Source organism: Sparus aurata, chromosome 17 (assembly GCF_900880675.1).
Source record: "Sparus aurata chromosome 17, fSpaAur1.1, whole genome shotgun sequence".
NCBI classification, from domain to species: Eukaryota; Metazoa; Chordata; class Actinopteri; order Spariformes; family Sparidae; genus Sparus; species Sparus aurata.
This window is the reverse complement of record NC_044203.1, coordinates 9,461,754-9,481,607: the sequence shown is the minus strand read 5'-3', so window position 1 is coordinate 9,481,607 and position 19,854 is coordinate 9,461,754. Positions and strand designations below refer to the sequence as shown.

Genomic DNA, 19,854 nt, shown 5'->3' with positions numbered 1-19,854 from the left:
GTATTTAATGCTTAAACAGTTTTCCATTACATTATTCATTTCGAATCAGACATTGCTAGATTGCAGTGGCAGGCTTGAAACAAAAGTAGTGAGATGGCAGGAGATGTTTTGGGTGGCAGGGGTTTCAGAACTGTTTGTGTTATTCATTTTCTGCATGGTCAGTGTAAGGTTACTGGCAGATGCAGTACTTGGATGGGTATGAATGAATCTGGGTTGGCTTATCACAAAAACATGACAAAATTTGTTTATTGAAAAATACTGTTGTAGCGAGAAACATCAAATGATGAGTACACTATTCTGTTATTGCAAACCTCTTTGTATAACTCAGGAGTCTTTTCATTTTGGATCAATGCAGCTCTTGATTTTTAATCCAATCTATTTCAAATATGCTACAATTCTGACTCTTGTCTGACTGGCATCTACCCCATAGCAACAGCCACAGAGGCCGATTTTTGGAGCTATTTGACACACTAAACTGATTCAGGCAATTGGATTTGTTATAACCGAAGTCCAGAACAAAGCACTTTTTTAGCTGAATTCCTTTGGAGTTCCTTCACTGGCATCATCAGATTAGTATCCCCACTCATCAATCAGAGCTGTGACCTGTGTTCTGATGTCCTCTTGGTTGATGGCTTATGACAGATGTTTGCATGTTTAGCATCAGCAAAGCAGCAATCACACAGTCATCTGTCACAACTGATGTTACAAGCAAAACAATCTAAACTTTTATGCCATTGTCATCTTGTCACGACTGGCATCATTAATGTCCAGTGTCGGTTGGTTAATGATAATGAGGGGTAGATGCTGTGCTCCTAATTTTTCTCATACTTTTTTGATGACCGTTTTCGAACAAACTGGGAGTCAGTGATATACGCTAAATGTCCTGGAATTCATTATTGTTACATTAATTAGGCCTTAAACAGAATTGACAGGTGCTGATATAGTCTTTTTCTTTTTGTCAGGCTCCGTGAAGTTTCAGAGAAACTCAACAAATACAGCTACAACAGGTAAGTTTGTGTCACCATGTTGTTTGCTGCTTATTGGATCAGTTGCTGTAAACAGGATATTGTTTATTATCCTGTATATTGTCTTATTTGTATTTTTTTCCTTTCCAATGCAGTCATCCACATCTTAGTCTGCTGGAGCAGGCCACCTTAAAACAGTGTGTTGTCGGTCCAAACCATGCTGGATTTCTCCTTGAGGTAATTCTACTAGACTTTACGCCGATAATAAGCATTAATCAAGGATCTAGAGTTCATATTTATTATTTACTGCCCACCAAATACAGTTAAGTATAATAGAAACATTTCATTTAAACTGGGTTGCTGTTACCAGATGATTTGGGGATTCTGCTTCTGATTTACTTTTGGTTGTGTAGCAATTGTGGACATGGGCTGGATTTAATAAGATTGGAGATGTTGTTTATATACAGGACACCACCCTTATTAGGACAATCCAGTTTGAACAGGGTTTTAGACACCCTGCAGAGGCATGTAGTTATTGACTTCAGTTTTTTTTTTAATTGAGCTCTGACGGAAACATCAGCAAACTGGTCATGAGTGTGTGTGTATATAAGTGTGCTCAGGATGTGTGTGGCATTACCTATTGTTGCTTTTCTTTGTACTGCAAAAGTGAATTAACAAACATCAGATGGATAATCTGATGGCACAGGCTTTGATGTGGTTATAATAACATGACCTCTGAGATAAATGAGCTGCAATAATTTGCATATAGACTCAGTGTTAGGCTTTATGATGTGCTTTCAGTTTTCTATCTCTAATTTTATTAATTGCACTTAACAATACATTTCAATTATCTGTCTTCATGAGTTTTCATTTGTCAAATGTGTGACGCTAAAACCATGAATGCATCTCTTCTAGGATGGGCGCGTGTGTCGAATCAGCTTTGCTGTCCAGCCTGATCGCCTGGAGCTCAGCAAACCGGATGGCAGCGATGGGTGAGAAACTTGTTTATGATGGGATCTGTCCCGGAAACTGTTTCAGCTTTGGCACTGAGTTGGAAAACAGATTGCTTGTGGAAATGTCTATTACAAGATGCACTGAGCATGCTCAGGCTTACTGATGGTGGTTGCTGTGATTTCATTTTGGCACTTGTGCCCTTTTTGGCTGAGTATGACGCATTTGGACGTGATTTCACGTGATACTCTTGCTCTTTGCTATAATGGTTTGCGTCTATAAGGAGTGAAACAAATCTTCATACATGACAGGTCTATTCCCAGGAAATCCTCAGACAGGCAGCTGTTTGACTGGATGTTCCTTTGTTGTTATCTACTCAATGATGCTCACTGTAGAGCTGCTTTTTCTAATTTTCTTACAGAGTTGCATGTACTTCAGGGACATATTTGCCAGAATATAAATACTGCTCACTTTGATTCTAATCTTGACACCAAACAACCATCTACAAGTTGGGTTTTGTAACTTTCTGACAGTCAGCTTGCCTTTATGGTTGTGCTAGTGTGTGCTACTTAATGAAAACACCTTTTTTATTAGCGGCTCTGTTGTGTGTTGGCTATGAGCATGTATTTTTTTGAGAATGTCTCATTGGTAGTTGTCAATATCCTGCCAGCAGAACAACATCCAACAGTGATTTCAGAGTTTTCAGGGCCCCTCTAGCTGCTAAGTATGCATGTGAATCAGGCTATAAAAGGCTGAGGAGCTCCCTGCTCCAAACCTTTCTGTGGAACACATGTTTTGTTCTGCTGCAGACTCTGCAACAGAAGATGAGAAGGTTTAAAATTATCAGCCTTTCAGTTAGCACCATTGTAGGCTGCTGGAATGCCTACAGAAGACAGTATGGCAGGCTGTGTCTTGTGCAAGTTTGTCAGCTTATTGAACATGGCCTAATATTGCATATTATAACAGAAGTCACATGGTTTGTGTCAGTTTGTTGACTGTCTATATGAACTTGCTGTTTCTCTGTAATGAAACTGTGTTTGTGTATTGCATTGCCCTTTGTTACACTATGGTACTAAATGTCATTGTATTATTTTGTTAGACTGAATTTAGATACTTTCCAACTGTAGTCTCTGTTATGTGAAACATTGGCAAAATTGTCTCAATATCCCTAACCACAGTAAAACAGCATTTATATAACTGTCTGCTTAGGACACATCAATTAAGAAAATTGCAGTGAACTACTTTTGGTCAAGCTTAGAAGTCAATCCATTATAAGAAATCTTGAAATAGGAGAAAGCAGTTGCAGCCCCAAAACCCCAAGAACTTTTAAAAAAAGGAAAGTCTTGAAAGCGGAACGAGTTGCAGCCAATTCTGATTCCCAAGGGTGTTGCCATGCTAGTCTCCAAAATACCCCCTCCCATTTCACATTATAATAAAGGAAATTAATCCTGAACCAAGGGGTATCATTTAAGAAATACCTGGGGTAATTTTAGTTTCTGTAAACCCAGGCAATAAAGAAAGTCTTTTGGTCCTGTGTGGGACTTCTGTAGGTTTGTAACCGATCTCCCATCTTTTGTTTCCAGTTCAAAGTTGAGCAGTGGTTCAGGGACAGGAAGGAGCTCCAGGCCAGGCAGGACTAGTGATCCGCCCTGGTTCCTGTCTGGCTCTGACACACTTGGCAGACTGGCAGGCAACACCCTTGGGTAAGTTCTGGCAGGGTTGACAGAGATAAAATGGTCCTTTTTTAAAGCTCAGTGTTCAGAGCAGAGCACTGATGCTGCAGCGGGTTAGGGGTGTATTCTCTACAGGGTTCTTCATTAAGAGACAGAAGTTCGGGGTGCTGTAAAGTGTATTAGATAAATGTGTCCACTAAATCAACATGCATCGAAAAGCATGGGCATATTCATAGATTGCGCTAGATTTCCCGTATGCAGTTGTTTTCGTAGTGCTTTTGTTATGGTGACCACTGCACTATCACTTCTCTCTTCAGAATATAGTTGTTGTTTGTCCTAATATTCAATTTCCAGAATAAACTAACCTTGCACCCTTACACTTTAATAATGAACTGAAACAAAATTATTATGTCAATTTCCAAAATGTGTTAAATTCATTATACTAATATGAAACCTTTTCTATTTCAACACCTGATCAAATTAGGAAAAATGCCACCAGTTAATTTCTTCCCTGTCTATGCAAGCTGCCCTGTCTCCGCTGTCATAAAGGCCGAATCCTTTCTTACCCAGATGTGTGCGTGCGTTGAGTCTGCTCTGTTAGTCAGATGGTGTTTTTGGCACTTGTATCTGACCATGGCCTTGCATTATATGTAACAGGAGTCGCTGGAGCTCTGGCGTTAACGGAGGCAGTGGAGGAGGTGGGAGTGGAGGAGGAGCAGGGGGAGGTGGAGCAGGAGGTGGCAGCAGTGGAGGAGGTGGAAGTGGAGGTGGAGGCGGTGGTGGAGGCACGTCAGGCAGGTCATCAACAGCAGCTCGTGATTCCCGTCGACAGACCAGGGTGATCCGTACAGGAAGGGACCGTGGCTCAGGACTTCTAGGTAGCCAGCCTCAGCCTGTCATACCAGCTTCTGTCATCCCCGAAGAGCTCATTACTCAGGTACATCTTTTCCTTGTCAAACTATCTCTGTGGCATTTTCCTTAAACCTTTTCCTTACTGAAACAAATACATATTTGTTAATTCATTTACAGTGCAAAACCAGCATTTATTTGCTAATCTGAATCACAAGTGAGTATCAATAAAATCTGTTTTCTGCTTTGTTGTTCTTGTGCTTTTTCCCAGGCCCAAGTAGTTCTTCAGGGGAAGTCCAGGAGTGTGATCATTAGGGAACTCCAGAGGACCAACCTGGATGTCAACCTCGCCGTCAACAACCTGCTGAGCCGTGATGATGAAGATGGAGATGATGGAGACGACACGGCCAGCGAGTCCTACCTCCCAGGAGGTTTGTCAGGGAAAGAAAAACAGATGTGACAATAGATTGATGTTGTTGTGTGTTTTTTCAACAACAGCACTTTTCTGTTACCTACATCACTGTCTAATGTAAAATTGGCATGTGGACTTATGTCAGTGATTTGATTATGATCACTGTAAGGGTCCTTAAAAGTATTTAGCAAATCCATTCTTCTTTTGTCTTAAAACTTTCATCCTTGGTGTCTTTATCTCATGCAGAGGACCTGATGTCCCTGTTGGATGCAGACATTCACTCAGCTCATCCCAGTGTGATTATTGATGCTGATGCCATGTTCTCTGAGGACATCAGCTACTTTGGCTACCCCTCTTTTAGACGTTCATCACTGTCACGCCTGGGATCCTCCAGAGGTAAATTAACAACCCATCTCTGACTAGTACAGGGTAGGCAGGTTGCTGGACAGGCTTTGGTGATGGCTTTTGTCTTTGGGGATAGAGCTTTAATAGCTTAATAAATATACAACAACACAGTAGACAAGTTGGAAAGCACTACCATTTGGATGTGAGATGCACTATAAAAAAGAAATTTTAACAAGCAAAGCTGGTTGTTGACAGATGTCAACTGTAGGGCTAATGTAAAAGGCGAAACATTGTTAGTAGTGGAGAAAATATTTCCCTCTTTGGTGAATGTAGTAGCTGTACTAAGCTGTATAGTTTTTAAACAAATTAAACTTATTAAAAATTTAATTTAGTTTTTTGTTCCTGGGGAAAATGTTGTCAGTCTGTTAAACTGGATTTGTAATCTGGGTGTTTGGTGTTCAAGGCTATAAGTGTTTGGTGTTGTATGCTGCATGGCTGTAGTACATACTGTGAGCTCTCTGAGAAAGGCCCGCTAGGCCCACCTGTCTTAACAGGGACCCTTTAAGGCAGACTATTCTAAAAAACTACCTAGCCCACTCTTAGCCCATATGCATGCTTTCTTTCTGTCTATCCACTTCCTCCTCTAGCTCGCATTTTAACATATGAACGCGCAAACTGACTCACCCACCAGTTTAATTCTGACTCCCACTCAATCTTTAGTACTGCCATTTTGATTTGCATTATAGTGATTCTAAAAAATCTTTTTCTCTCTATTCTTAAAACTATGTTGACGGGTCTTTCCCAGAGAGTGGCTTACTTCTATCCAACTGGTGTGACCTTATTGCATACCAGTTCTCCTTCTTCCCTTAGAGCGCGACTCAGAGCTGTTGCGTGAGCGTGAGTCTGTATTGAGGTTACGTGAGCGCCGGTGGCTGGATGGGGCCTCGTTCGACACAGAGCGAGGCTCCACCAGCCGTGAAGGCGAGCCCAGCTTGGACAAGAAGAGCATCCCGGTCCAGAGCCCTGTCTCCTTGGGAGAGGAGCTCCAGTGGTGGCCTGACAAGGTAGGAGGAGCACAATCAGAGCTGTTGATGAAATTCCTCCATGCAGGATTTTAAAACACAAAATTATAAACTTGTACTATGACATTACAAGCTTTATTTATTTTATTTCCATTGATTATCTTGATGTCTCTACAGCTGGATTGGAGTCCACTAAAAGAAAATTAAGATCATTGGAAATTGAGATTAATATTAATTTTGTGTTACCTGAAATTCACTGAGATTTCCAATTTTCTTTCCAGGATGGTGTGAAGTTTGTGAGCATCGGAGCAATGTTCTCAGAGCTGGTGGCAGTCAGCTCCAAAGGAGAGCTTTATCAGTGGAAGTGGAGTGAACCTGAGCCCTACAGGAATGCCCAGGTGTGTACTTTTAACATGTATTTTTGGTGAAATGCATCTGCCAAATATTGTGACATGCTTAATTTCTAGAAAGCACAGGTTGTTTAGTAGAAATTGGGGAGCTAGTATCACTTATGTTTGATCTGTCCTATCAGAATCCTTCCATTCATCACCCACGTGTGTCCTTCCTGGGCCTGGCCAATGAGAAGATCACCTTATTGTCTGCCAATAGCATCAGAGCCACTGTAGCTACAGAGACCAACAAGGTAAATTATGATCCCTTCTGACCTAAGAACACGTGTGCTCTGCTTTGTTCATGGTAACAATATTTGACCACAGAATAAGTTGTATAACCATATGATTGTGGCTGAATTTTTAAAAGTATTGTTACTGACCAGTCACCATAACATTACACATTTATTTGATATTTTGTTTAATAACTCATTGTTTGTTTTTGTGTTTGGTATAGGTGGCCACCTGGGTGGATGACACACTGAGCACAGTAGCCTCTAAGCTGGAGCACAGTGCTCAGGCTTTCCCTGAGCTGCAGGGGGAACGTATGGTGTCACTGCACTGCTGTGCTCTCTACACATGTGCACAGCTTGAGAATAGCCTCTACTGGTGGTGAGATAAAATAGTGTTTTCCAATGAAGCTGTATTAAATAGGACATTTCTTTTTGTTTTTAAGAATAATATTGATTCTGCAATGTCATTCATAAAGCAATCGGTGGGAGCTGAATGTTACACATTGTATTTCACTGTGTTGTAGGTTGGGAAAGATTATGTCATCAGTATTATTGGGTGTATTAGTTTCGTCCACATTAATAGACACTATAGGTAGCATTCAGCCATGGGAATAGTGGGGGTTAAGGGTTATCAGAACATAGTCTATTCGCTCTCTACTTATAGTATAGGTGTGATTGTTAATTTTGCCAGGCCAAAAAAAAAAACGTTAGTTTAGTAATGTCTGTTCCTGCAGTCTTCAGCCAAAATACTAAATGAATCCTCTCTAAGACCTTACATTTAGCAAGGCTTACAATGTGATGTCTTTGTCAATTAAGAAATGAAAGAGTATGAATGGAAGGGAAGTATTAATGCTTTATTGTTTGCATTTCTGCAGGGGTGTTGTGCCTTTTAGTCAACGGAAGAAGATGCTTGAAAAGGCCAGAGCCAAGAACAAAAAGCCAAAGTCCAGCGCTGGCATCTCCTCGATACCCAACATCACCGTGGGAACACAGGTCAGAAATAACTTTTGAATTTTCATCTTTTAACTTTTGTCTGCTAGAGAAAAAAATGTCTGATCTTGTATAAGATTGACTGACTAAGCTCTTCTTCTGTTTTGAGTTTGTTTTCAGACATTTCTTTCAGACCTGGTGTCAGCTCAACAAAAGTGTCGAAGTTGGTATAAATAAAGAAATATACTGATTCCTTCTGTAGGTGTGCTTGAGGAATAACCCCCTCTACCATGCTGGTGCAGTGGCCTTTTCTGTCAGTGCTGGGATTCCCAAAGTGGGCGTCCTGTTGGAGTCCGTCTGGAACATGAACGACAGTTGCAGGTTCCAGCTACGCTCGCCAGAGAGCCTCAAGAACATGGAGAAGACCACTAAGACCCAGGAAATCAAGTGAGTTTCATTCTATAGAGAAAAATGTTGTCAGTTTTTTGATCAGAATAGTCTTCTCTCTGTGTGTGTGTGTGTGTGTGTGTGTGTGAATCCAGAGGTTAAATTCATTCAAATCATCACTTTATATTGCTCTTACCCACAGGACGGAAAGCAAGCCGGAGCTGGTTAAGACTGAGATGGGTCCTCCTCCATCCCCAGCATCTACCTGCAGTGATACCTCTTCCATTGCTAGCAGTGCCTCACTGCCCTACAGTATGTCTGCTCCTCTATTGCTATTTCTTTCTCTTAACCCCAAGCTCTCTCAACAGCACTCAAGTCTTTACTTTCCTCTCTGTCTCTCAGGCACAAAACCAATTTCTGCCTCACTCTGTGCTCTCATTAGTCCTTTGACTTTGAAACAGATGGTGCGCAGGCTTTTATCAGCACGTTTTTTTCCCCTGCCTGTTTGCCTGTGAAGCGAGTATGGCCAGCTCACAGTACATACTGCGGAACATTTGGTTGCCTTTTTACCTCTTTACCATATGAACCGTATGGCAAGCTGTGTTGATAATTAATTTTCCTGAATCCACACTGAAGTTTTTATCACCTGGTCAGCAGTATGTTTTAACTTTCCCAACCAGGAGTTTTGAACCATTTGCAATTACTGCATGTAAATGATTATAGAAAGTCTTATTTTTACATTCTTCGATCAAAGGCCTAAAAGTTTGCCTAACTACTTGCAGAGCGAAGGCGTTCTACTCCAGCTCCCAAAGAAGAAGAGAAGGTGAATGAGGAACAGTGGCCCCTCAGGGAGGTGGTGTTTGTGGAGGATGTCAAAAATGTCCCCGTGGGAAAGGTGGGTGCATCTGAAATATGGCAATACATGGATCAAAGTTTGCAAATGTAGTTCATATCTTGGAATAATAAATAATTTGAATGTTTAAGTTTCTGTCTACTCTGAGATTATCAATCATGTGTCCATGTTCTGTCTCAGTGGGATATGTTGAGATGTCCAAGTTTTGTAACTCAACATTACCCTCATATTTTGTCCCAGGTGCTTAAAGTGGATGGTGCGTATGTTGCTGTGAAGTTTCCAGGGACATCAAGCAGCATGAGCAACCAGAGCACTGCTGCTCCCACTGATTCAGACCCATCATCACTGTTACAGGACTGTAGGCTCCTCAGAATAGATGAGTTGCAGGTATGGACATAGATTGATATATTGTTTGTCTTCATGTCAGTATTTAAAGGTTCAGACTATGTGTGCAGGTGGGAGTATCACATTCATGAACTTTTTGTTTCCTTCAATTTGTTCTGACAGGTGGTCAAAACTGGTGGGACTCCTAAAGTTCCTGATTGTTTTCAGCGCACACCTAAAAAGCTCTGTATCCCAGAAAAGGCAGAGATTCTGGCAGTAAATGTTGACTCCAAAGGTGGGTCTTTGTTAATAAAAGGTGTATATATGCTTTTGCAATATATTTTTTGGTGTGAAAATGAAGATGTATCTTTCGCTCTCTCTCTTCCAGGAGTCCATGCAGTTCTGAAAACTGGTAACTGGGTAAGGTACTGTATCTTTGACCTGGCCACAGGCAAAGCTGAACAGGAGAATAACTTCCCCACTAGCAACCTGGCCTTCCTGGGGCAGAGTGAGCGCAATGTTGCCATCTTCACTGCAGGACAGGTGAGATAATCTCCCAAATAGGTGACATGTGTTTGCAGTTTTGTACCTGACATAAGGTAGAGAGCCTTTCTATGTACAAATCTTAAATGTTGAAATTGTTTTCCTTCAGGAATCTCCCATCATCCTCCGAGATGGAAATGGCACAATCTACCCTATGGCCAAGGACTGCATGGGTGGAATACGAGATCCTGATTGGTTGGACCTGCCACCTATTAACAGCCTGGGAATGGGGGTGCACTCTCTGGCCAATCTCCCATCTAACTCCACAATTAAAAAGAAAGCTGCTATTATTATCATGGCTGTTGAGGTAATTGACACTGTCAATCAGTCTGAATGAATAAGTAGATGTGTTTAGTTTTAATACGGGCCCTTAAAACACACAGTTCTCAGTTTTACCACTTTTAGTGTGATGGTGTCTATATGCTTTTACCGATAAAGCCACAGTGAATAATCAGATTATTGAAAGCAGTACTTACTCACCCTCTTTGTGTCTTTCAGAAACAGACGCTGATGCAGCATGTCCTGCGTTGTGACTATGAGGCGTGTCGGCAGTACCTGGTGAACCTTGAGCAGGCTTTCCTCTTGGATCAGGGCAGTCAGGCCCTTGGAGCGCTTCTTGATCATCGCTGTGATGGAAATCGCAACATCCTCCATGCTGCTGTCTCTGTCTGCTTCCCTGTCAGTAACAAGGAGACCAAAGAGGAGGAAGGTAAGCTGGTGTTTCAGATGATTGAACAGCATGTCTCTGAGAACTAGGTCTAACACCGACATAATAAGAAATTGTTTTGATACTTAAATTAGATTTGAGAAAGCAGTTCATCGTGATTGCTGGTTACATTCTCTTCCTCATGTCTCTCAATTTTCAGACTTTGCCATCTTTATTTGACAATGAAAAAAGTTGAAAAGAAAATCACCTTATCTCTCAACGCAGCATGGTTTTTAGTCTGCTCACCTGTGTTAAATTTAGTTGCCTGTCTCCCTGGGAGACTCTTCTCCATGCTAAGTGACTGGGTTCTTTTGTTTCAGAAGCTGAAAGGTCTGAGAGGAATACATTTGCAGAACGTCTGTCTGCTGTGGAGGCAATTGCCAATGCCATCTCTGTGGTTTCAAGCAACAGTTCTGGGAACAGGACTGGCTCCTCCAGTAGCAGAGGGTAAATAACTAATTATACTGTTTTGGTGCTACTCAGAATATATAAGGAGAAATAGTCTGTACAGAAAGTGTTATTTGAAGTAGAAGGCTCTTTATAGGAAAGGAATTGTTTTGCATCCTACTTCAGTGACAAGCTTCTCTAGCTGTATTATAATGTATGCATATCTGTTTTTTCACCAGCATTATTATGTATCTTTTATTATTGTCTTCACCAGGCTTCGTCTGAGGGAGATGATGCGGAGATCTCTAAGAGCAGCAGGCCTCGGCCGTCATGAGTCTGGCCCTTCATCCAGTGACCACCAGGACCCTGTGTCACCACCCATTGCCCCACCGAGTTGGGTCCCTGACCCCCCACCAATGGACCCTGGTCAGTGCATCTTTACAAGAATGTATAATATTTTCTCTACTTTTGCAAATATTAAGTCCACTGCCCTCCAGCAAAACAAACTGTCTTCCCAGTATGTGTAAGCTCACATACCGGTTATCATAGTAGTTGTCACCTTGTATCCTTGTCTTAATTTGCCATTTGACTTGTAAGCATCAATCCAGAGACTGGCAAAACAACTCAAGAGGCAACACAAGGGGGTGGGCTGAGGTTCGAAGATGTTTATGCTTTGATAGCGTAGTTGCCAGTCTGCAGCGTCTTTGCACATCTCTTTTGAAATGTCTTTGTGATCATGAATGTAATTATTCTTCTTTTCCTCAGTGAATGAATCTAAAACTTGTTTTTTATTGTATCCACAGATGGTGACATAGACTTCATTCTAGCACCAGCTGTGGGTTCACTCACCACTGCCTCCACTGGGACCAGCCAGGGACCGAGCACTTCTACTATACCAGGTACATGTTGCCTTCATTACGGAAGCTGTGTCCCAAATCCATACAACTTACACAATATATCATGGACTACATGCTGTGATTTTCATAGTTTGTTTTACTAGTTAATGTATACAACTATCTACACACTTGACGATTTTATACTGACAGGAAATTATACAATATGTGTGATGTTGGCTGTCACTAAAACTGCAACTTTCAGTGCAATGTCAAGTGCTAATTCAGTGCTAATTCAAGGCAAGGCAAGTTTATTTATATAGCACCTTATCATTCACAGATTTACAGGAAATTGTGATGATGACAGGAAATCTCTATTATTGTGTGGACAACTTAAGCGTGCATTGGTCTGGGAACACAGTTTGAAATTTTGACTGACCACTCATGAAAGGGTGTTTATTACATTTGTACTACGATAATGACACTGTAGAAAGGTAGAGAAAAGGCTGCAAGTTGTTTCTCTAAAGGAGTAATCATCTTGTCCATTCTGCTACCTTCTGCTGCAATTTAGATAATCTCTGTGGTACCACCAGCTGTAAATCAGCTGTACACTGTATGTGTGTATGTCTTCTCTATATCCGTCATGAAATGGACTGTCTTCTCCAAATGAACAGGGCCATCCACTGAGTCATCTGTGGTCGAATCTAAAGACAGGAAGGCCAACGCCCACCTCATCCTAAAGCTGATGTGTGACAGTGTTGTTCTGAGGCCACACCTACGGGAGCTGCTCTCTGCCAAGTATAATTCTTAATTTCTAAAAGAAAAAGGTTACTGTACCCAAATTGAATGCCCTTTCTTGTCCATTTAGATTGTCTTGATCTATCAGCAGCTCTTTGCCTATCTGCTCCTCTAAAGAGCTCATGTATATTGTTTGCTAGGGATGCCCGTGGAATGACCCCATTCATGCTGGCAGTCAGTGGGCGAGCCTACCCGGCAGCTATCACTGTGCTGGAGGCTGCTCAGAAAATGGCAAAGGGTAAGTTATTAAGCCATCATTCTGCTTTCTGTTGGAAACTGATTTGTCATTTGCAGGGACAAAGTGCGTGATTTTAGATCTGTACTTAAAATCTTTACTGCCCAGTATTATGTACATATTCTGTAGATGAGAATAGGGAGGGAGAAGGAAAGGAAGTTTGCCTGACCAATCATCGACCACCACTGTGAATATATTCAGAGAAAACGGCATACTTTTTTGAATCTGATGTAATTTTAAGTGGTTAGGTAACAGCTGGAACATTGGAGGTTGTCCATGAGTTATGTGAATGCTGACCTATTTTTGCTGCCCTGCTTTCAGCAGCATTGTGACTGGCATTTCTCAGTATCCATATTTTCCTTTTTGTTCCTCAAATTCAGTTGGTGACCCTGGCATTGCCGAGAAGGAGGATGCAGATTCTGTGTTCATGGAAATGATTTGCCCCTCGGGGACCAACCCAGACGATTCACCCCTCTATGTCCTCTGCTGCAATGACACCTGCAGTTTCACTTGGACTGGAGCTGAGCACATTAACCAGGTCAGCCTGACAGGATGAGTGTACACTGAAATTTAGAGAGCACTCCTCACCACTTTCAAGCAGCATCCTTCTGTGTCTAATGATGTGAATTTCCTTAAATAATTGTAATTTTTTAAAGATGATTCTGCAACTGATAACCAAATAAGTCAAACAGTAAGACAAATAAAAGGATGTCATATTTTTGGTACTTGGTACTTTTAATTAGTGGTGCTTTCCAAAGTAGCAGATCAAAATATTACCAGCAGGCACCAAAATAGTGAGAGCCTTCATATTAGACATGCCAGAGTAACTTCTGTAGCTTCACATAATGCTCCTTTTTCACTGCACAAGTGGAATCTGACTCGTAGTGTAGACTGTGTTTGTTAAGATCATAATGTTCAGTTGAAAGTTGGCACACTGACACTTTTAATCACAATGACTTGTATTTAGGATATCTTTGAGTGTCGTACCTGTGGTCTGCTCGAGTCCCTCTGCTGCTGCACTGAATGTGCAAGAGTGTGTCACAAAGGACATGACTGCAAGTAAGTATGAGTTTTGAGAGTGACCTTTTTTAATCTTTATAAAGGTTTCAGTCTTCATTAGATCGCTTTTCATAACTGTTATTTCTGACTAGATCGTATGTGTGATCCTAAATTCTATTCTTTCCTAGGCTGAAGAGGACATCCCCCACAGCATACTGTGACTGTTGGGAGAAATGCAAGTGTAAAACGCTGATTGCCGGCCAGAAGGCTGCTCGCCTGGATCTGCTGTACAGGTTACTCACAACCACTAACCTGGTCACGACACCAAACAGCAGGTAAGACCTCTGTGTTCTCGGTACTGGCCTTTACTATCTTCCCTTAACATAGAGTAATTCATTTTCTCTTGTGCTTCATAATTGACATGTAATGGGCATTTTAGGCTTAATCAGCTTAAGTGTAATATTATGGTGGACTATGATACACAGCAAATATTTTATATTGTGTAATTGAAGAAAAAGTGACATTTCTAATTCATTTTGTTTCCATCTGCAGGGGAGAGCATATATTACTGTTTCTGGTGCAGACTGTTGCAAGGCAGAGTGTTGAGCACTGCCAGTACAGACCACCACGTATTAGAGAAGACAGGAACCGCAAGGCTGCTAATGCAGAAGGTCTGTTTAGAATCATCTCGCACATTACGCATCTACAACCATCACTGGAGACTAACAATTTCCAATGTTGTAAACATTCTTCTTTAAGTACTAACTGCAGTGTAGGCTGCACCTTTTCTTAAACATTCCTTAAAGGCATGTCTTCCCCTTTTCCTCTCTCAGACTCGGATATGCCAGACCATGACCTAGAACCTCCCCGCTTTGCTCAGCTGGCTCTGGAGAGGGTCCTGCAGGACTGGAATGCCCTCAAGTCTATGATCATGTTTGGTTCTCAAGAGAATAAAGATCCGTGAGTATCAGAGCAAAACAGTACTCCCAGCATTAGTTTGTTGTGAAATGAAAAATCACAAAACACTGAATATTCTTGTCCTTCTAGAAATAGTATCCAGCACTCCAATGTGCTTCATGGGTATTTGTGTTAAAACTGACCTGATTTGAATAGTTTGGTGTCATCCAAATATTACTGCGATGTAGTTACAGCCTCATAACGTTACAGCTAGAAGTATTAGCCAATCATTTCCACACAGTGCAGTTTACAGATGAGTGTTCTGTGAAAAAAAATGGTATTGCAAGTTCTTTTTTTTTTTTTTTGGGCGTCCTAGACTTAGTGCCAGCAGCAGAATTGCCCACCTCCTGCCTGAAGAGCAGGTCTACTTGAATCAGCAGAGTGGCACCATTCGCCTTGACTGTTTCACCCACTGCCTCATTGTCAAGTGTGCTCCTGACATCACTGTAAGTCTAATTAGAAGTCTTCTTCTCTGATGGCATGCATGAGGGAACAAGATTATTATTTTCGTCCTCTGCTTCTCTTTTTATCGCACGCTAAATCTGAATCCGTGTTTAATGTAATCTTAATGTCACAAAAAACAAAGATAGCATCTACGTATATGTTTTATTTACTTTTGAGCCACTTTTGCAGTGGGAAGTATTCATCAAAGTTTTTTTTTTTCTTGTTTTCCCGATTAGTTCATAGACACCTTACTGGGTACTCTAGTAAAGGAGCTGCAGAACAAATACACTCCCGGCCGGAGAGAGGAGGCAGTCAATGTCACCAGAAGGTTCCTACGCTCTGTAGCCCGGGTGTTCGTGATCCTCAGTGTGGAGATGGCCTCATCCAAGAAGAAAAAGTAAGAGCATACAGCATTAATATTTTCAAAGAAAGCTTTACACAAAAACTCTCGGAATTAATTGTAACTTGATTGAACGATGAAGAAGGCCAGTTGTACACATTTGAATTTGAACATTTGAATTCATACAAATGCTGATTTTCTCTATTTTCCTTATATAGCAACTTCATCCCCCAGCCCATTGGGAAATGTCGGAGAGTTTTCCAAGCTCTGCTACCGTATGCTGTGGAGGAGCTGTGTAATGTTGCAGAGTCACTGATTGTTCCGGTGCGAATGGGCATAGCAAGACCTACAGCTCCATTCACGTTGGCCAGCACCAGTATTGATGCTGTTCAGGGCAGTGAAGAGCTCTTCTCTGTTGAGCCTCTGCCTCCGAGACCCTCACCAGATCAGTCCAGCAGGTCAGTTAGTTTTGGTATTTATTTTCCCATTTTTGGCACGTTATTTTCACTATGTTAAAATTATGCTTATTTTCTATCGGTGAGTTGGTTAAGAGCCCCATGGTAATGTGCCAAGGGAAGATATGATTTGAAATGTTGCAAGTTATTGAGCCATTAACTACATGAACTACTTGAAGACAAAAGGGGAAACAAGACGGTTGATTTTTCTTATTCACCAGATAATATCGATAATGACTTCTTGTGGTTTGTTCTCCAGTTCCAGCCAAACAGCTGCCTCTTATATCATCAGGAACCCCCAGCCACGGCGCAGCAGCCAGTCTCAGCCTGCCAGAGGAAGAGACGAGGAGCAGGATGACATCGTATCAGCAGATGTGGAAGAGGTGGGGAGCCTCATTATAAAATCATTAAGGCCATAATGAACTTAACATGCAAGTGAATCCGTGTATTTTGGTGCTTAGTTTCAAAGAATGCATAATGCAACCTTGAGCCCACACCCTGGTTTCCTCTTCCTGACATTTAGATGATTTAAATATATATAATTTGGTATACTCCTATTTCTGTAAAAAAAAAAAATAGGTTTGAATAAGACAAGCACTGTCTATGATTTCTCTGTAAGGATCTATTGTTTTTCTCTCTCAGGTTGAAGTTGTAGAGGGAGTAGCAGGTGAAGAAGACCATCATGACGACCAAGAGGAACAGGGAGAGGAAAATGCAGAGGCAGAAGGGCAGCATGATGAGCACGATGAGGATGGTGAGACACACGCATACTATATATATTTATAGTAATGCCGGAGAATTAATGACACTGAAGTTGTTAACAAAGTTTTGTGAATAATTACATGATTCTGACACTTTTGGCCAACAAGGAGTGAAGCATCTGTGTCTCTGTTTCTGCTTATAGGAAGTGACATGGAGCTGGACCTGCTGGCTGCAGCTGAAACAGAGAGCGACAGTGAAAGTAACCACAGCAATCAGGATAATGCTAGTGGCCGCAGGAGCGTCGTCACAGCAGCCACCGCTGGCTCTGAAGCAGGTTGGTCAACAGCTGTTTTTAATCTTTGACTTTAGATTTATATTAGATGTCTTTTTAAATGCCCCTACTTCATGAAACATTCACCTCAATTTTAAAGCACTGTTGTTTTTTGTGTTTTTTTGTTTTTTTTGTGGAAATGCGGTCACCTGTCACTGAATTCTTTCTATTTTGTAAGGCTGCTTACTAAATAGACATTGCATTTCTGTCTTGCTGCACTGTGGTGTTTTTTTTGTTTATTTTTTACCTTGAATTCCAGACTAATTCAGTCCTCACAAAGTCATTAGTGCTTGAGAGTCAGCATTTTGGATTGTGGGGATTTATGTTTGGAGAGCTAATGATACAGTAGACAAAATGGTCCCTGGCTGAATACCCCATGTATTTCATTTGCAGGCAGTAGGGTGTCCTTGGCATTTCCTATTTTTGGTATGAGCTCCTCTTTACTTCAATGCATATACAGATGTCAGGACAAGAGTGAATTTGCAAAGTGCATACACAGTATCCTGCTGAGAGTTCCTTCAGTCCGTCCCTTTCTCACATTTCACTTTTACTGTGTCATTGTGTCATTTTTAACATATACTGTCCCTCATCACAAGTGTAGTCTTGTTGTTCTTTCACCCAAATAACATACTAATCAATCCGTAGCTTTTTAAATGGTGTGGTGTTTTTTTTCTCCTTGGTCATCTAAAATGTCTTTTTCTTACTAATGATGTTGGTGTTTCATTTCCACTTAGGATATTCAGTACAACTGAGACAATGCTGTATTTCAATTATTACAAAAAAATGCAGATTTAAAAAAGAAATAAAGTCGTGTTATTTGTTACAACTTGATCAACGGAGAGTGCAGCTGGTTTGCATTGCAGCCTCAGTGTCATATTAGTGCTGATTGGCCTTGTAGTGGTGTGATTCACTAACATGCACTCCTGCTTGGATAAATCTGATGTGAGAGAAAAAAGAAGGGGAGAAGAGATGAATACAAAAGCCATTAAACTTGTCTCCTTCTATCTTTTTTTTCCTCATCCCTTATTGTCCTCCTCCTCTCTGAAGGTGCCAGCAGTGTCCCTGCCTTCTTTTCAGAGGACGACTCCCAGTCTAATGACTCCAGTGACTCAGACAGCAGCAGCAGTCAGAGCGACGATGTTGACCAGGAGACGTTCCTTTTAGACGAGCCCCTTGAAAGGACGACCAGCGCCTCCCATGCCAACAGTGCAGCCCAGGCTCCTCGCTCCATGCAGTGGGCTGTTAGAAACACCCCCAGCCAGAGGGCCACAGGAAGTGCTCCCACCAGCTCCTCAACACCAGCTGGTCAGTGGCGCTCTGTCAGTTTGTTGGTAAAATGTGTGTTTGTGGATCCACATGTATATGTAATGCTACCTGTTATGATCTTTTTCACAGCAAGCTCCACAGGCCTGATATATATTGACCCTACAAACCTACGTCGCTCCAGCGCTATCAGCTCTAGTGCTGCTGCTGCGGCAGCAGCTCTGGAGGCCAGCAACTCCAGCAGCTATCTGACATCTGCCAGCAGCCTAGCCAGGGCCTACAGCATTGTCATCAGACAGATCTCAGACCTCATGAGTCTGATTCCCAAGTACAACCATCTAGTCTACTCACAGTACCCTGCTGCTGTTAAGCTCACTTACCAGGATGCAGTCAACTTGCAGGTAAAATACACTGCTATAATGTGATGATCAAATTAGACTCTAGTCCCTCTTCTCTAAGGCACCTAGATACTGGTCTCTGAATGGATAAACAATATTTTCATTATTTTTCTGTTTAGATTTTTTGGCCCACATTGCATATGTTAAGAAAAAACAAGACGACCATGGTACGATGGTAAAATGTATGTCATGTGTTGAACCAGAACTATGTCGAAGAAAAGCTGATTCCCACATGGAACTGGATGGTGTCCATCATGGATTCTACAGAGGCTCAGTTGCGGTATGGCTCAGCCCTGTCATCTGCTGGAGACCCGGGCCACCCCAGTCACCCACTTCACGCCTCTCAGCACTCTGCTCGGAGGGAGCGCATGACTGCACGTGAGGAGGCCAGCCTCCGCACTCTGGAAGGACGCAGGTAAAAAAAAAAAAAACCACAACCCAGTATTTGTAATTCTCCTACTACACATTTATTGGTCAGCTGGTAACTGTTTAGTGATGATTAGTGATGGGAGAGCACCTTTAGAGTCTTGAGACACAAAAAATCAATCAACAAGAAGACCTGTAAGGCTATGAAACTTTGCAGTTGCTATATTCACAAGTCCAACTGTGCATGTGCATAAGATTCTTTGGTCCACACTGTATTAAAGTGGTTCTTACTTCTTTTGTCCGTGTTTTTTATTTGTTTCAGGAGAGCAGCTACCCTGCTGACAGCTCGTCAGGGCATGATGTCGGCACGGGGCGACTTCCTGAACTACGCCTTATCACTGATGCGCTCCCACAATGATGAGCACTCTGATGTGCTTCCTGTGCTCGACGTGTGCTCACTGAAACATGTAGCATATGTTTTCCAGGCTCTTATCTACTGGATTAAGGCCATGAACCAACAGACCACTTTGGATACCCCACAGATGGACAGAAAGAGGTAAATATACTCTCTGTATTAAAAACATGTGAGATTACTTCAACAGCAGTTTACTTTTATTTGGTCACAGCTACAAAGAGAAAAAGATATCCAGTATCTGAAATGTTTTTGCGGTTGTCATTTCTTGATTCTATGGCCAATCTATGTTGCTAGACAACTGAATTATCTGAATGAAACTGCATATGATAACCAACGGGAACAAGACATT

The 19,854-nt window shown here is 41.7% G+C and overlaps 1 protein-coding gene across 13 annotated transcripts in view; it reads left to right on the top strand.

Moving 5' to 3' along the window:
* Positions 1-19,854, top strand: part of ubr5 (ubiquitin protein ligase E3 component n-recognin 5) — a 30,214-nt gene that overhangs the window by 2,911 nt on the left and 7,449 nt on the right. For 6 of the 13 annotated variants that reach the window (XM_030393160.1, XM_030393169.1, XM_030393162.1 and 3 more), the window contains exons 2-42: positions 963-1,007; positions 1,121-1,202; positions 1,881-1,957; positions 3,500-3,619; positions 4,247-4,526; positions 4,710-4,869; positions 5,097-5,246; positions 6,048-6,259; positions 6,499-6,615; positions 6,750-6,860; positions 7,064-7,218; positions 7,715-7,832; positions 8,032-8,216; positions 8,359-8,468; positions 8,939-9,051; positions 9,250-9,396; positions 9,517-9,628; positions 9,722-9,876; positions 9,986-10,183; positions 10,375-10,585; positions 10,903-11,029; positions 11,244-11,395; positions 11,773-11,868; positions 12,477-12,600; positions 12,741-12,838; positions 13,216-13,373; positions 13,803-13,894; positions 14,023-14,169; positions 14,387-14,505; positions 14,668-14,794; positions 15,108-15,237; positions 15,472-15,632; positions 15,794-16,033; positions 16,290-16,413; positions 16,673-16,784; positions 16,935-17,066; positions 17,457-17,489; positions 18,111-18,368; positions 18,459-18,727; positions 18,928-19,139; positions 19,413-19,646. In XM_030393160.1, the coding sequence (XP_030249020.1) occupies positions 963-1,007; positions 1,121-1,202; positions 1,881-1,957; positions 3,500-3,619; positions 4,247-4,526; positions 4,710-4,869; positions 5,097-5,246; positions 6,048-6,259; positions 6,499-6,615; positions 6,750-6,860; positions 7,064-7,218; positions 7,715-7,832; positions 8,032-8,216; positions 8,359-8,468; positions 8,939-9,051; positions 9,250-9,396; positions 9,517-9,628; positions 9,722-9,876; positions 9,986-10,183; positions 10,375-10,585; positions 10,903-11,029; positions 11,244-11,395; positions 11,773-11,868; positions 12,477-12,600; positions 12,741-12,838; positions 13,216-13,373; positions 13,803-13,894; positions 14,023-14,169; positions 14,387-14,505; positions 14,668-14,794; positions 15,108-15,237; positions 15,472-15,632; positions 15,794-16,033; positions 16,290-16,413; positions 16,673-16,784; positions 16,935-17,066; positions 17,457-17,489; positions 18,111-18,368; positions 18,459-18,727; positions 18,928-19,139; positions 19,413-19,646 (6,003 nt within the window). The remainder of the gene's footprint in view (positions 1-962; positions 1,008-1,120; positions 1,203-1,880; positions 1,958-3,499; positions 3,620-4,246; positions 4,527-4,709; positions 4,870-5,096; positions 5,247-6,047; positions 6,260-6,498; positions 6,616-6,749; positions 6,861-7,063; positions 7,219-7,714; positions 7,833-8,031; positions 8,217-8,358; positions 8,469-8,938; positions 9,052-9,249; positions 9,397-9,516; positions 9,629-9,721; positions 9,877-9,985; positions 10,184-10,374; positions 10,586-10,902; positions 11,030-11,243; positions 11,396-11,772; positions 11,869-12,476; positions 12,601-12,740; positions 12,839-13,215; positions 13,374-13,802; positions 13,895-14,022; positions 14,170-14,386; positions 14,506-14,667; positions 14,795-15,107; positions 15,238-15,471; positions 15,633-15,793; positions 16,034-16,289; positions 16,414-16,672; positions 16,785-16,934; positions 17,067-17,456; positions 17,490-18,110; positions 18,369-18,458; positions 18,728-18,927; positions 19,140-19,412; positions 19,647-19,854) is intronic. The other 7 variants (XM_030393170.1, XM_030393166.1, XM_030393172.1 and 4 more) reach the window with 3 other exon arrangements.